At 36.5% G+C, this 18181-nt stretch overlaps 1 protein-coding gene across 2 annotated transcripts in view; it reads right to left on the bottom strand.

Moving 5' to 3' along the window:
• Positions 1-18181, bottom strand: part of COL19A1 (collagen type XIX alpha 1 chain) — a 200276-nt gene that overhangs the window by 84269 nt on the left and 97826 nt on the right. For both annotated transcript variants that reach the window (XM_032185341.1, XM_032185342.1), the window contains exons 14-15: positions 13223-13276; positions 12185-12220 (exon numbers count right to left, since the gene is read on the bottom strand). In XM_032185341.1, coding sequence (XP_032041232.1) covers positions 12185-12220; positions 13223-13276 — 90 coding nt within the window. The remainder of the gene's footprint in view (positions 1-12184; positions 12221-13222; positions 13277-18181) is intronic.

The following is an 18181-nucleotide window of genomic DNA, read 5'->3' on the forward strand; positions in this document are numbered from 1 at the left end:
TTTCTGAGGCATGGGGGTATAAATTTTATATCTGATTAATGTACAATATAATCATAAAGCCTTCAGATAACAGCTTTGTGCTTAGAACACTGCTCCCCCTTAATTTATGAGTCACCTTGGAACAATTTTTTTTTTCAAAATGACTTCAAGGAAGCTATCCAATTTCCATTATAGCAACAAGAAATACGAAATGAGTTTCAATGTAATCAGCAAAGAGCACTGAGCAGATCTACTTCCTATAATTTTTTTTTAAATGAATGCAATATTGCATATTCTTACAGGGTATCAAAAAATCAAGAATTTATGTTTAGTTTACTTAACAGTTTGAAGTACTAAAATATTACATTCTTAACCATTTAAATTATGCGGACTTGGTTATTACTTCAATATACTTCAAATTGAAATGCTTCAACCTGAGTTATATGCTTGGCCAAATTCCTTATTTAGAATCAATAATGCAGATTAACTGCACCAATAAGGGTAAACTGAACCCTTGTGAGAATTGCTTTTTTAAAACATGTCCAGATTTCCAGAAAAAAAAAAAAAAAAAAAAAGTTAATTTATGATTTCTAATTCCCAAGATAGACTGGTGAAAGTGAGCATATAGAAGTTGCTAGCTCATATCTCTTCAATGGATATCTTCAATTTATTAGAATGAAGGCTGACTTCAGTTGTAAATTAAAGCAGACAGCTCAAGGGTTCTTCTTTTCCTATCATTTCTCTACTCAGCCTCTGAATACCTCAGACATTTTTTTTCACCACTACATATTTCTTCTTTCCCTTCAGCACATAATACAAACAAGAAAAGCTTTAGAATCTTTTACAAAATTTATGTATGCTGTTTCCATTTTTTTCCAAAAGTTTATGGAACTGGAATATGCATGACAACGTTGTGTCAAATAAATCCCAGTGAGTTAATTACAGTGCTATTACGTAGCATATACTTGCACAAACACATAGAGCAATAGGTGAATATGAACTCTGTAAGCCTTTTGTACTTTCTCAAGGTAGTTTAAAAATTTGCTGAGAATCCTTTCTGTTCAACTATTAGGAATATTTTACTTTGCAGAGAATTCTAGGAATCCAGGAAGAGGTGAAGCTTTGTTTTGTTAATATTTCATTTTTAGTGACAATTTTATGTATGGGAATGAAATGAAAGCCTGTAGTGTCTGTTTTATGAAAGAGGAAATACTGCGCCTCACATGTCTGTACAATAAGAGTCCAAGGTCAGGGAATTATACAACAATATAACCACACAATAATGATAATTAACAGCCAACATTTTTGCTCAAGACCTACTTTTATTCTTTTTCTTCTCTCTACAGTATTATTGTCAAGAAAAAGGAACCAGATAAGAAGGTTTATCTTCAAGGAAAGGGAGGAGAGCTGCTTACAATTAGTAACTACGCAGGGAGGACTATGTACAAGGAGCCATATCCTGACATTGAATCAGAGGTAAAAGTTCACACTACCTTCAGTGGGATCTTCAGTTGAAAAAGTGACAGGACAATATGGGCTGCATTAAATAACATGGTTGCAAAGCTGCAATAACTTAGCAATGGTAATGACTTAGCAATGCTATCATTATTCAGCATTCACTGGATGAGATCCTGGAAAAATAACCGAAGAAGAAACCTGAAGAAGGAATGAAAATAAAACTTCTCAACGGTGAAATCTCTCTAAAGGGATGAATAAAACATCCCCTTTTAAATTCCTATAAAACCTGGCAATGAAGTTAACAGTTCAGGCACAGAAAAGAAGAATGTAATTTGTAAGAAGGCATACCAAGGTTTCTACTTTGGTCTTTTTCCTGTTTAACTTCTGGACATCTCCCAGAGATCTCTGGAGATCAACGATCATGTTCTTCACTCCAAAAACAGTAAAGTAAACAACAACCAAAGCAATCAAAATTTTTGATTCATTATTGTGTCAGTTTCCAACCTGAGTCTTGCATCAGCAACAGGATGAGTATGGCAAAAAGCAAAAAGAGATGCAGGAATAGCACAAGGCATAAAGTGGGACATGAGAATGGCACAATTCCAGTGGTGCCTGGCTGACAGGAAAACATAATGCATACTTACAAATGGCCTAACATGAATGGATTTTCCTGATTCTTTTAGACCACCTTTGAAGTTGGAAGGTAGTGCCCCTCCAAATAATTGTGGAGAAGCAAATTCAAATAATTTGCAGTCTTTAATGCCTGCACCTTTCATGGACCAGGTTAAGGCCTTTGGAATTATCTGCCTGAAGTAGCTTGAGGAACATGAAGTGGAAGTATCTCAAAACATTAACATATGCCTTGGGGAAAAGAAATTAGTAAACTGGAGGTGCTCAGGTGCACCTGAAACCTGATTCTGGCAGCCAAAAGGGCCAATCATATCCTGGGGTGCATCAGGCACAGCAGTGCTAGCTTGTCAAGGAAAGTGTCTTGCTCTACTTTGTGCTGGTGCAGCCTCACCTTGAGTGTGCAGTTTTGGGTGCCACAATATAAGAAGGACATAAAACTATTAGAGAACATCCAAAGGAGGGCTATGTAGGTGGTGAAGGGTTTAGAGGGGAAGGTGTGTGAGAAACTGCTGAGGTCTCTTGTTTTTTTCAGCCCAGAGCAGAGCAGGCTGAGGGGAGGCCTCATGGTGGCCTGCAGCCTCTCGAGGGGAGCGGAGGGGCAGGTGCTGAGCTCTGCTCTCTGGGGACAGCGACAGGACCCAAGGGAACAGCATGGAGCTGGGACAGGGGAGGGTCAGGCTGGGTGTTAGGGAAAGGTTCTGCGCCCAGAAGGTGGTCGGGCACTGGGACAGGCTCCCCAGGGAACTTGTCATGGCACTGACACTTGTCATGGCACTGAGCACTTGGACAAAGCTCTCAGAGATAGTGTTTGATTTCTGGGTGGTCCTGTGTGGACCCAGGAGTAGAACTCAATGATCCTTGTAAGTCCCTTCCAAATCAGGATATTTCTGTGTTCTATGAACACAGAAAATCTACTACAATGAGTGAGAATAGCTATGAAAGATAAAACATGATACACTGGCAGACACAAGAGGGTCATACAACATCTTGAAAAAGAAATTAAGAGTGGGAACTGGCAAATTCCTTTATAAAGAGGTAAACTAATGGTAACTGTTGGCAAGGGAAAAGATGCTGGTTGTTATGCTAGATAAAGAAAAAGCAAGCTTATAGTTGTTTAAAGAAAACAATCATTGAAACAGATTAAGATTTAGTCAAGGGAAGAGAAAAAAAACCAACATATTTAAAAAATGTTACCGTAGAAAAACTGAGCTTTTAGAAGAACTTGCATCTCATCAAAGGTGTTAATTCCTACAAATATTTTTTAATACATAATATTTCCAGACAGATAAAAACAATTGAGAATTATTAAACTTTAGATGGTAGAGATAGCAACTCACAATTCAGACAGTTAAGCTATTTTAAGTTTCATAAGGTATCAGTTTAAAGTGTTGGCACGTAACTGCCAGAAGCTGCTTATTACAGGACCAGAATCCTGCTATGTGACTGTGCAGGTACAAAAACATGTTAAAATGCTTGTTACATCAAGACAAATATCTACAGAGACATGGTTGAGACTTGGTTTGTGAATTTACTAGCTCAGAATAACTGCCTAACCTAAGAACACATTGTGAACAAAAGCAAAATGTTTACTGTGACCTCTTGGTGAATTAAAAACCAACACAAAATAGAACAGCTGAAGTGGAAGACTGAAATTATTTAAAGTTGTTATTTGTATTACTTCCTCTGAAAGCTTATGTCTGATACTAAAAGCATGTTTAAAACAACATTTTACAAGTCAGTGTATTTTTAGTCTTCTGAAAGTTGCTTCAAAATGTAGCTGATTGTTTTTGAAGCAGGCCAGACAGACGCCTTATGCACTCTTAAGTTGCACTGCTGAAATAGATTCTGAGCATAGAAGACTTTCCTTCTCTACACAAATTAGAGATGGTATATAGATGCTAACAATAAGAAGAAAGGTATAATTAAAGCATGCGCACACAAGAAAAAATTATACTTTACAGACTGTTTTCTGTATTCTATACATAAACTATTCTCATCCAATTTTGTGCCTTTCAAATTACAGCATATAAGTGACCTCATTTTTTTACTGTATAAATGTTGCTAGACAGGGAGAAAGTGCATGAGACAAGTCAAGCAAAGACACAGATAAAAGCTTGATTAGGTATGTAGAAACAACACGTGGTAACGTAAGAACAGGTCATTTTTTGCCATTTGAACATATGCTTTTATAATCATAAAACTTGCTACTTTAAAAACACTCGGCTATAATATACATTATTTGGCTACAGTTGGTATAGTTCCACTGAAAAAAAATCACAGTAGAATTTTTATTTTTTACAAGCAAATCGGTAGGCAATTCCCACTGCAGAGACTTGACCTAGTTCTTCAAGACACAGTTCTCACTAGGATAAAGAAAAACCATCACACTGATGGATTTAGGTTTATGATGATCCCTCTGAGAAGTCCACAAATAGAGTAGTATAAAATCGCGCAAATCAATAGTACAGTAAAAAGTGACTTGATTCCTGAAGTAACAGAACATGTGATCATGGTAACCTGCTCCAGCCTGAAAGAACCAAATGGCATTCCCCACCTGTCCAAATACCGCTCTTCTGATGGACGGTACTGCTGCTGCTGTACTTAGGCAAAAATGCCCCAGCTATGCAGAAAAAAACAGACAAGATGCATCCAGATACCGTTCAATTAAGTCTTAAAGTCTTCCAATCTGGATGTGTTACTAGATCATAGATCTACTCTGCAGGTCATGATTTTCACTGTGACCCTTTAACATGTTTTGAGAGTATTTTTCTCTTTGGCTCGTTTCTACTGCATGTTGTGGGGAAACCAGTGCCTTCCTCCCTTGTAAGAATGGGCTATTGCCATCAGCAACATTTGTATATATCATCAACATTTCCAAATGTAACCTTCCTTCACATCCTTACTAAATTAAGTTAGGTTGGCAAGCTGAAATATTTTAACCCCATTTTTGGCCTGTTACTGCTACTGCAATAATCATACTGCAATAATCATACTGCTATCGGACTGCTTACTTCTGTGGAAGAGGAGACAGCATTTAGCAGTAAAAATTTCAGGCTGTAAGAAAACATGATCAGAATTTTTTATTTTTATTTATGATAATTTATTACTGATGCAAACAAAGTATATTCTCACTGATCTCATTTCTGTAATTCTCTCTGGTAACTTCACCTGAAATTTGTTTTGCTCCAGAGACAATTTCAAAGGAAAATTGGAAGACTAATTTCACAGAAGTTCACACTTTATGAACCTAGTACTTTTAATAGACCTGGGTCTATCTGCTAAGAAAAGAAAGTATCATTTAAATTCCTGAGGAGTAATTTGAAAAGATTCTTTACACTGATGTCTGCTGTGAATAGGAAAGCATATGGGACTATTCTCTAATCATTCCTCTAATGAAGGACATATAAATTCTATTCATGCCAATTTAGGAGACTGTGAATTTTTGAAAAACATAAATCTTCTGTGAGGCCAAGACATGAATTTTCACTTGTGATTTCAGTATCAGTATTACTGCACACAGAAGACAGATTGAAATTGCTAAAACATCTTGTTTCACCAAGTAGGGTAATCTTAATAGGATCTGCTTCCATACTTAAAAAGCATTTCACAAAAAATGAATATTTGTAAGTTATACTGTGAGAATTAAAGATCATTATATCTAATGTAAAAGAACTAAACTGGTATTTTTATGAAATTAATACACACCCAGTAAAGAGCTCAAGCAGTTGAAATTCAGATTTTTCATAGAGGGCTATATATGAAAATTATAATTATTAAATTAAATATTATTATAATTAAATAATTAGAATGCAAATATGATTTTCTGTTATAATTAAATAATTAGAATGCAAATATGATTTTCTGTCTATACTTTCTTTAGTTACCTTGTATTGCTCTCCTTTAGTTCCTGTCATTATGTGAAAAGAATGAGAGGATAACTTTAGTTGAGACACTTACTAATGATAGGTGTGGGTGGGAGTGTATGTCCCGGCTTAAGTAACACAAGTTATCTCCAGGACATGTTTTATTTTTCAGTGTGAGACACAAATTGCTTGCAGGAGTCGAAGTAAGTAAAATTTTGTACATGATTTTTCAGGAAGAACCATCTGAAATGCTGCTGCTGATTATAACAGAAAAAATGTGGGGATGCAATATGTTACCTCTTCAGAGGTCCATATAAAGGCCAAAAAATTATACTATAATTGAATATGTGAAGGTATTTCCTAGCAAGTACTGGAGAGCATGAATTACAATTTGAGCTCTACACAAATAGTTACAGAAGCTATGAGAGGAAAGCTGAGTAACCCCTTGCTGATGTTTGTTTATTGAGGGAATGGCCAAAAGTGACTGCAGAACTTGCCTGGGCCTGGACCTGCAGCTTCCCCCTGCAGACGGCTCACGCTGCACTTGTGCCCCAGCTTCCTTTGGCCCGATTTAACCAGCCCTGGGAGCCAACATTCCAACTATCTGTTTAGTAAGCAAGTCTTGGGTACTGCTGTCTGTGGCCGACTTAAGCCTTGGCTTCTGCGTAAACACTTGGTGCCATCTGGATGACTATTTTATAACTCCTGAAAGGGATAGGTTCACAGGAACGTACAGACGGACACTCGTTTTCCTCAGGAACTAAAAGCAGCGTATCGAGTGTCGAGGGGAATAGTTATCATATATTTTACAAGAGATTGCTGCGCTACCTTCCCTCACCTGTCACTCTTCTGACACGACATGCACAGGCTTAAGCTGTGGATACCAGAGAGAGAGGGAGCTGCTTAGCCAGCTGTGTCACTTCAGAAAACAGTCGCTAGCTTCTCAAACCAAACATCACTTTTTGACAAAACTGCCCAGCAGAACAGTATAATCTCTGCCTCTTATTCTTTGAAGGCTCCTCAATTATGACACAATTTATCAGGGAACTTACACTTTTAAAAACTAATCATGTTACTGCATAAAGAAAGTATAATTAGGGAGAAAAATTCAGAATATATTCCCAACTTGCGCTATAAGAAATTTGAAAAATACTGAAGAAAAGAGATCTAGTACATATACAGCATTTCAGAAAGTTAAAATACCAGAGAAATTAAAGACTGCAGAAGTATAGGATGAGAATCAATCATGACTTGGGACTACTCCTATAAAACTGCTACCAGAACTGAGGAGACAAATATGTGTATCTCAACTCGTAATATTAATTGACTCCATGGAAACATAAAAACTTTAAAGCCGCATTAAATATACTTAAATATGCACATATGTGTCAAATTTAGTGCCACTAAAATTTATTTGTATGAATAATGCATGAATCAAATACTTAAAACTTCCTGTAATTACTAATTTCAGTAGGATTCTACATAAAGCCTTTTTTTTTTTTTTTTTTTTAATCTATTTCTTTTTGCAGCTGAGCGTACTTTGCACTACAATGCCATTTCTTTTTTTTTTTTTCCCCCTCTAACTAATCATGCAAGAATGATGATATTGTATTAACAGGACTTTCCATATTTGCCTTAAAAAACCATACTGAAACACATGGGCTGTGATTCTAATCCCAACTCTATTAACTACAGAAACAGCCAGGCATATACTTAATTTCTTTCTGAACTCCCTGTTATTACTGTAAGACATTTTGTTAAGTGTGCATGCTTTAGCATTTTGGTAGAGATTTACCGTTAAATGACATTAAACAAGATAACTCATCTCTAAGTGCTTTGTTCAAAGCAATGCACTTTCTGATCTATGAAATTTCAATTTCAAACTGATTAAAATAAAAAAAAAATGGTTCTCAAAAAGCCACAGCATCATTTCCCCTCTCACAGTTTAGCATATGCTCATTTGCCTGATAGGTTGTTACAGTTGTTGGGTATTTATGAATTCTGCCATCCATACTATGTTGGAGTATCCCTCATTCATTAGAGGCTACAACGGCTATATCTATCTATTAAAACACCATCAGATTTTTCCTCTAAAGACAAATAACTTCATTCCATCCTGTATATTTTCATGCTGGTGGGCAGAGATCTCACTGTGTTTCAGAGCAGTACATGATTTAGTACTCCTCAGGAATTCCTGAGCCCCTTGAGACAATGAATCACTCACACCCTTTAGACTTTCACAGTTCCTACTACTTATGGCTACTTGTTTCTGCAGATTACCTACAAACAACTGGGCATGGATTAAAAATGACTAAGCAGTCTGGGAATCACTGCAGTGAAGCAGCCTCAGCCTTTTTGTCAGGTTCATGCTCCCTGTAATGGGGACAGGACTGTGGTACAGGCCTGCATGTGAAGAGAATGCTCTGGCCCTTCACAGCCCTGCAGATACTCTAGTTCATCCTGAGACTGGCATGAATGGCAGAGCTTCTCTAGCTTATTCCACCACTGGGTAATTTCTGTGGAAATGATTATGAATGAAGGAGCTATACAGGGCAGCGGAACTCTGTAACACTGTAATTTCCTACATGTATCAACATGGCCTTTGTGCTGAGGTGGAAGGTAGATGACCCAGGCCCAGCCTCCTAGCTTGACCAAACCAAGTCTTTTTGAATATCTCCTCCCTCCATATCCAAATGCATTCTGGACTTAGCTCTAACAATGTTAGCACATCATTATTATCACTTCTCTTCCTTCCCTGTCCCACAACATAATAATTCATTTTGCGTTTTGATAAAAAATAAATAAATCATTTTAACATTAGGAAAAACTAAAAATGATGATAATGATATAGAGTATAAATTTACAATATTATGCTTGAGTCTGAAACAAGTGGAACATTTTAAAACTCGGATTTAACAAGACTCATAACTGAAACACTGATGTCACATTTTGGCTGTAACAACATAAATGGTCCTGACAGAGTAAGTTTTTGTTCAGTGACACGTGAACCTTGATATTATCTGACCTATTACTTATTCACAGCAAGACAAGACATCTCCCTTTCCTGATTATATATTGTAAAAGTCATGACCACACAGAAGTCACACAAATAAAAAAACAACTCTGAAGAATGGATTTTCCCCTAGCCACCACAATTCATGTCATTCATCATCTTTAAGTTCTTGCCAACAGAAACCCATGACTATTTACAATGGCAGAGAGAGAAAGACTTCCTGCTGGGCCATATATTCCCACAGTGTTGTAATCTGTCTTCAAACTGCTCAACTTATTCACACACGGTTTTGTCTCTTCTATCAGTTGACAGCTACAAAAAATATTTCAGTACTTCAGTTACTAACAACCCTCTAAAGATTTGTGCCTGCTTTTCTTAAAATTTAAATGTTTCCTTTGTATGAAATTAAAACGTTCCCTAAGTATGACGACAACCATCAGTGGCTGTACCAATGCACTGCCATCTTGCTATGCCTGAATTGACTGACCTGAAACATTGCACAGCATTTTGTAATGAAAGAAATGTAATCCTTTGACAGCCCATTTTATGAAAAGGGATCACTTAATGTAGAGAAAGACTGAGTTCAGTCAATTTGAAAGCAGCTTGTGATTTTCAATAACACACTACTTACCTCTGAATATGACTCTTAAGAAAGCTAAGTGCACACAATTTTAACTGAAGACAACAGAACCGTATGAATTTAGAAGTAGTTCATAACACTGACTCTTGGGGTAGAGCTATTCATATGCTGTAGAACTATAGCCTCGGAATTCAGGAGTTTTCATTTCTGCCACTCTTTTACATCATTATCAATTGTTGTCACCCACACGGATTGTCCTTACTGAGAGGCCCATTCTCATTTCAGTTTGTGAAAAGAATCACTTGGATCAGACAAAATGTATTACTTTTATAAAGCTTATAAAGCTTTATAAACCTTGGAAAGTTCTAGGGAGCATTTATCTTTAGTCTTTGTACACGCCTGGGGCACAGATCGTTGCAAGCAAATTAAAAACATCATCTACTGTCTGTAGCACTATCTAGCCAGAATACAACTAATACACAGGTCATGGAATCTTCAAAATTTTATCTTCTGCTGCACCCATATATATCAGATCTTTGCACAGAAACTGTCTTAGATCCATATTCAAGAAATCTTTTCTTGATACTTGAAAGACAACTAATCATTATGTCTAATCTCACTCTTTTTTTGTGGGTAAGTTACAAGAAAGGGAATAAATCAGTTAGTAACAGAATTTTCAAAACTTCTGGAGTCTGATATACAGACTTTTTCTATAAAGAAAGAAAGGATGGTACTTGTCTGCTTTTTTTATCCCCCCTCTGAAAACTGTAGAAACAATAAAAGAAACTAAGTGGCTGGATTAATGTTCTGTGTAAGAATCTAGTAAGTGATATTCCATCATGATAATGTGACACTACTTTTTTTCTTTTCAGTCTGTGCTTGTTATTTATGTCTGGTCATTTGTAAGATACAAAGATTATATAGATGTCAAAATCACAACATGTAAACAACTAAATTTGAAAGTATTTGAAATGACAAACTCCAAACATTTTTTTTTTTTTATAAAGAATGCTTCATACTGCTGCATATATTATCCTCAACTGTTATCACCTGTCTCCTTTGAATCATCAAAATTCAAATAGTGTACAATTAAGACACTACTAAAATTATTTTAATTATCAGTAGCAGCATTGTTATGTAATGCAAGAAACCAGAAGTGCATAATATGTTTCATGAAAGAATGAATTCTATTTCCCAGAGTTATATGGAGCCCATGTTAATTTCCAATTTATAACCTATAAATTCTCAGTTTTGTGGTTGCAGTAAACTTCTCCCTTTAGTGCTGCAATTGCTTTGTGTGGTTAAGAAGGTAGTTACTGAATGTTCATAACTTTAAAAACACACTTTGAATCTTACAGGGATGCTATTAGAGGATGAAAAATTCACATTTTTCATGAACTGATGGAAGCAATTAATAAAGCATTTAATAGCATGACTAGTTATACTAATTATAGAAGCTAAAAATGCATGATCAAAGATTTTGGAATATACTTTGCACCTACAAGTAAAAATTGTAATCCCGATTCAAAATACTTTGTTCTGTACACAATAAAAAATGGAGACTTCACCCCCTCCTCTAGAACAGCATTTGGATATGTAAATTTCTGTTATCACTTTATCACCACAAAATCCATGTCAAATGGGGAAAACAGTGTTTTAGTGACAACTAATTAAAGGGTCATACATGTAGTTTGTCTTCAAAAGGGAACAGACTATGATATTATATCAGAATTAAATAGCATATAATAACATAAACCATGTACATGAAGCAGTCACTAACTGTAGGAGGTTGGGAAGAATATGAACACACAGTGAGTCAACAGGAGCAGCTTTCCAGAGGGCTTTTCAGACTGAGGGTGTTACCATGTAGGGGTATCAGACACTTTACAGGATGCAGTGGAAATGCATTTTGGTATTGCACAAGAATTATTATGGGATGTTTAGTGGAAGAACCAAATCTAGGGAATGTCTGGGTGCCAGTCACTAGGCAAAGACTAAGATGAGGGGCAAATACTGGGCAGGCTGAGTGTACGCCCAGCTACTGGAGGGATGGACGCATGCTGCATACAGATTTCCCATTACCAGACCTTCATTTTGATCAACCAGAGAGTAACAGGACAAGGCTGCTGGTGCTGGTGCTGTTTGTGGAAGTGCTGAGTGTCCACCTGTGCTGACCTCCATGGCCATACACATGAATACTCACCTCTATCCGTCTCTCATCCTTAACTTTTTGACAATAAGGTCCTGTACCTCAAATTTGAACATTTTGATGCCACATATATAATACTGTGTCATATATGTGACACTGTAGTCAAAGTTCATAATAACACAACCAGATAATAGAATAATTACAATATCTTAAAAAGTACTAATTATTCTTGCAAGCTTTTACTGAAGAATGCTGTTCACTAATAATATCAAGTGAATTTACTCTTGCTAGTACTTAGTGGGAAACAAGAAGCTTTAACTATGCTTTTTTTCTTTACATTTATAAATTTCCATTTTCCCTCCTTCACAATTCATACTGAAAATGTAGTTGCATTCTAAAGGAGAGGGGCCTGGCTCTTAAATTTAATAATGGAAGTATTTACTTTGTAAATTAGCTACAAACTGCAGCATTTCTGAGAGATTTCCTTTTTTCTTTTTTTTATGTGTACTTACACTTAAGGCCATTGGTCCTGGTGGTCCCACATCTCCCTGGTTAAAATAGGACAGTAAACAAATGAACAATCTCTTTAGTTATATATTTTAAACCTTTAGGCATTTTAGAGGATATGCACCATAGCTTAAGTAAATTCATTATAGTCATCACACATTCTCTGGTTACGAAAATATAGTAGTAAAGATATATATATATATATTTCAGCAATTCCATAGATACAGACAATTCTGCATAGGTTAAATGAAAAAAACAAAACAAAAAAAAAACTAATCACAAAATCATCTAGGTTGGAAGAGACCTCCAAGATCACCTAGTCCAACCTCTGACCTAACACTAATCAGTCCTCCACTAAACCATATCACTAAGCTCTACATCTAAACATCTTTTAAAGACCTCCAGGGATGTTGACTCCACCACTTCCCTGGGCAGCCCATTCCAATGCCTAACAACCCTTTCAATAAACAAGTTTTTCCTAATATCCAAACTAAATGAGACAACAAAGCCAAAAATAACACCAGATAGACCTCTGCATAAGTGATTCAAAGTTTACAAAAAGCAATCCTGCAAACAGATTTGCACATGTTAAATTACAAGCCTCCACTTGTATGCATATTGTGGCCACTGAAGTCAGTGTGACTGCTCCTATACGTAAAGACATCTGACTGTAAAATGTTCACAGAATTAGCTTTTTGAGGTCTGAATCTCACTGCAAGACCTTCAGGTGCAATCAATGGGAGCAAATCAGAGCACCAAGAGAGCAATTCAGGATATGTAATTTATGTTCCTGCTCTGAATTGCTTTCAAAAGAAGATTCGCCTCCTTCTGTAGTGATAAAGAGTGCTTGCCTTCCTTATTTACAGTTAGTCTGTACTTACATTCTTCAATCCTTATGCTAGACAAACAGCAGCAGTGTGTGTTTATCACACATAGTGAAGGCAGTGTATTAAATATTGAAGAAATATCACGCACGTTCACATATCATATACATACAACTTTACAAGTTGTTTTTTTTGTTGTTGTTGTTGTTTAAAAAGTACCTTTTCTCCTTTGGGACCAGCCAAACCAGGACTACCAGGGTCACCTTTGAGTCCCTGGGCAAAAAAGAAGAATGCATATTTGTTATCATCCTTGGAAACTGTTGGACAAAATCCTCTATTGCTGTAAATTGGTATATACTAACCAAATAAACCTTAAAATATTGATATAACAAAAATAAAAAATTATTTATTTTCATTATTTTGTGAACAGAGACACATCTACCAAAGACCACGTGTCTTCAACAGAGAATTAAACATACAAAGCTAAACTCTTCTACCTTGACTGTGCCCCTTTATGGCAAGTAACATGTAGGAATGCAAAATTCTTTTGAGGTCTCAGTAGGTACATATCTTGTGCATTTAACAAAGATAAATAAAATGCCAGTCCCGCAGCACATTCTCTTAAACTATGCTAAAATTGGGAATGGTAGAAGTGGGCAGAGCATTGTGGTTTCTGTGTTTCAGTTAGCAATGTTGAGCTGGTGAACTGCAGCAGGGTTCACCTCAGAGCAACTCCCATATCCTCAAATACTCTAATTTTCACCAGTGTTTGAGAAGGGAATTACAGAAATCATCAAGTCCTTTGTACCTCTCCCCAGTTCTGCCTTCAGCTGGAGAATCCAAAAACATTACCTGCTCTTATACATTGCAAATGCAGTAATTTCACAACATGGTTATTCCACTAACATGCCGCCAGAAACAACCCAGAAAGAAAAACTCTTATCCCTCCTAATCTCTGCTGTCTTCTCCTTGCTGCAAAACACATGGAAAAAGCAAGAGGTTTTGAAATATTCAAGCCGCTCTGCAATATGGAATAACCTTGCTTCTGATGTTGGAACAACCTAACAGGAACTACTTTTTGTTTAAGCCAAGAGCTCTGTCTTGTGCTTTCCCTCTGATCAATGTTTTAGAGACATGCCACAGGAGAACACTGATGATGCGAGTCAGAGAAAGCTCTATGAGTTCAAAGATTTTATTTAGAAACCAAATATCAATAACGTGGGCAATATAGGACCGAATCACAATTAGATAGTTCAGAAGTAGGCCAACATCATTATTATTGTGGAGGTTAAGCAGGTCAAGGATAGAAATGATTCATCTACATCTGAATAAGGGTTTACTAACTTAAGTTCTTCCCAGCCCCCTTTTTGCCCTTACAAACTCTGTTCCTCGCTTTGCAGTAATTGGAAAGATAGAGACAACTGGCATGAAAATGATAAGCAACATCTGTGCCTTGGTGGGTACAGAAACATTAAATCAGTGAGTGTTCTAAATACTGCATATTTGTGCAACTCCACTTCCTGCTAAAATTACATTAATTCACCATCTGGAAGGAACATCATTTAGAACTATATGAGCATTTAAGTACCCACTTTGGATTAAATTTGTGGTTGTTGTAAATACCCCTGATTTAGCTTTGATTTGTCCTTTATTAAGCTTGCCAAGTATGTAATAGTTAAATCAGAAGTAGTTTTGCTGTTTGAACTTAAAAATGTAATAGGCAGATGGATTCAAAAACCAAGCCAAAAAAAATCTTTCTTTTTATGATTTGCATATTTATGACATAGTTTTGATATTATCTCCATTTACTACATTTTACTTTTCACCTGCTTATGAAAGACTGCATAATACATTCCCTGTTCTGAAAGCCACTTTAGGGATTTTTCAGGTATGCAAACTGTAGGGATCCGTTTCAAAGTTAGTATTAGTGAATCAGCAGTGCAACAATAGGCTTGAGCTCAAGGAATAGTTCTAAGGTGGTGTATTTACAGAGGAGAAAAAAACAGAGGAAGATAAAAAGAAATCTGTAACTCAGAGGAGGAGATATATGTGTGTGTGGCTTTATTGAAAAGACAACTGCAAACAAAAGATACTGAACTGAAGCCATGCACTGTCAAACTATGAACATCATTTTTTTCCTAATTTATGTGTTTATAGCTTTTAGTAGTGTTCCTGCAGTGGACCTCGGTAAGGCATGCAGTTTGACAGCTGATGATGCAGAGATGATGACCACAGAAGTCAACCTCACATAAGGGGAACAAGGGGACAAGGGGAACCTATATATTTGACAACAAGATTTACAGTGTTTGAAGCGTGATTTTTGAGTACCTGGGAAGGTTTCTGCATAACATTTTTATTTTACAATACTGAATTAGCTTTCCTTTGCAGTTTATACCCACAGAAAAGAAATATCAAGAAAAAAAAAAAAATCCCCCGAAGTTATCCCAGTAGAAGTATTTCCCATTCTTCATCACCTTATATTTCTTTTAAAGATATTATTATCTTAATAAGTTCCAGACATTACAAATGCTTGGAAAAACAGATCTGGTACTATATCATGCCTATTCTTCATTTCAACCACCCTTTTTAAAGCAGCTCCAAGGGTTAGCTGCTGCTGACTGTCTCTGAGATGACATAAGAAATAAGAATTCCTGTGCTGTGTAAAATCTGTAGCTGCTTCGATACAGTACAGTACAGTATCCTGTCTCTGGCAGAGACCAGAACAGGATGCTTCAGCAAAGTGGATATGGTTATCTAAACAGATATCATTTGGATGATTTTAGATTAGGCTTTAAATTAGAAAAGCTCATTTTCTACAACATTGTAGGAGGAAAAGGCCAGTGTTGTAAGTTTTTTTCTATTGACCTAAGGAGTCCATAGTTAGATTTGTCAGAAATTCAAGAACTAAGTAAAAATTTCAACAACTTGCATGACAAAAGGTAAATGAATTGCTGAATTTTATCCTGGTCTAATTCTGGCTTCTTCATAACAATACAATAATAAACATTTGTGAGTTCATGAACTTATAAAAACTCTTCCTGAACAGTTCGCATCTGTTACCTTTCCTCTGCTGTAAAGACTACAGCTTAGTTTTTCTACAGGTCAAAATAAACTTACATCAGGGTTTCTCTCTGGATGCCAAAATGCACAGTAAGCATTGGGATATGCTGACTTAATAGTAACAAGATAGCAACATGAAAAATTGCAAAAATGAGAAACATTATCTATAACAAGACAGGGGTATGAGTGTAACTGAATTGCTGACCAAGAGAGAAATTACTGGAACAAGTATTTCACAAATACCAGTAAAAGTGTAAAGTCAGCAATATTGGGGCCAGCAGGGGAAAGAGTAAACTAGGGGCAGACTCTTTGTTTAGAAGGGGATGATGGTGATATTTCTTCTGGTGGAAGAAATTTAAGGGAGAAGTTTTCATACTGGTTGACAAACCTTTAACTAGGATTTTCACTGATAATAGTTTACAGGAGTCTTAAACAGCCTACAAACTCAACTGGATTAAGAAGAAAACAATTACAAAACAACAACTGTGCCTTAAAACTGTGAAAAGGATCATGGTTTTGTGAATTCTTCAAATGACAGAATTTTATTAATGGTAGCCCAGCACTACTGGCATAAGAAGCCAACAGTTTTTCTGCTTGAATTTTCCTTTTAGACCAGTGACAATCTCACACAATGCATGCTGTGCTCTGGAGTTCCATGGAGAAGAGAAAATAACTTTACTTAGTGATCTGATAAATATTTTCCTTACCAAGTCTGAGAACATTTTATTTGTTCGCTAGAAGTGTCAGGTGTAACCGGAGCCAGAAAACTAAACAGTTTTTCAGTTCCTATGGTTTCAGTCATTTGGATAAGATCAGAACAGTCAAAGAATTTGAGAGAAAAGGGAACTGAACATTTTCCTCTAAGCCAAGTGGTCTCGACTGCAATTCTTTTGTGACAACATGATGTTCCACAAAGCAGTACTCCTACCATTACTAGTAAAAAGGACAGATGATGAAGAGAACAGAGGATTTCATAGTTTGCTGCTTGTGTTTGGGATTCATATCCCATACGCCTGCAGTACCTGAAAAACTACACGACGAAGGAATTGTAGCCCATAGGAGTGTTGTCTAAGCTCATCAAAAAACAGTAACAACATGAAATATGTATGTACCTTTTGTGAGCACTCCTATATAACCTATGGAGGTTATATTTAAAGGAAAACGCAGCCATGGATACTTGCACAGGTTGAGGGAAGCATCCTGTAATTTAAAGGAGTCTGCTTCTGTAAATTGGATTTTGTGCAGACTTGTGTCTCTTGCTTTTAACCTTGACACTGTGATGTTCAGCTGGGTTTGAAAGCCACACCAGGGATTTATAAGGGTTTAATGAGCAGGCACCTCTCTAGCTGAGACCAAATAGCTGGCAATCACTGTGCTAAAAACACCACAGCCCAAATGGAGGGATTGGAATGACAGGCCAGGGCAGTCTGAGGAGGACTTTCAACAATAGACTGACAATAAGCTACTTTGGAGCAAACCTAGAAGCCTAAAGAAAGCTAGGGTAAGTAAAGAAAGCTTACTGGGAAACTGCTGCAGAGCTGCCAGATTTTTTGAGGCTTATGCTGTTGGCAACAGGCAACTAGACTGAAGTGTTTCCACAAGGACTGGAGAACCACAGGGACCAAGGGTGTCAAAGGAGCCAGGATTCCGTTTAACAGTTCATTGAAGCCTGATTAACTACTAGTATGAAAAGACAGCTATCGGCCACAACACAAACCTCACCAGTACTCTTAGATGACATGAGCCTACATAATTTTCTCATCTGCCATTAGTTACTTATCCAGAGCTGGGAAATATTTGAGAAGTCCATTAAACTCCCACCCTGAGACAAATGTTTACCATAATAACAGACACAAGTTTGATCAGGACTCTGAAAAAAAAAAAAAAAAAACTGAATTGTTAACTTTGTTAATAACTTTTTATCAATAATAAAACTCTCTTTTCTTCAGAAATTTTAGGAAAATTGTCAATATTATGCTAAATGTCCTCTCCAAGTAAAACATGCTTTTTATTCCCTAATGCTTGATGAATTCTGACTGAACCTAGCAGGTTCACTAAAGCCTGAGAAAACTGTATCATACATTGAAAATTTTCACTCAGAGAAGCATCCAGTGCTTA

The sequence above is a fragment of the Aythya fuligula genome, chromosome 3 (assembly GCF_009819795.1).
Source record: "Aythya fuligula isolate bAytFul2 chromosome 3, bAytFul2.pri, whole genome shotgun sequence".
NCBI classification, from domain to species: domain Eukaryota; kingdom Metazoa; phylum Chordata; class Aves; order Anseriformes; family Anatidae; genus Aythya; species Aythya fuligula.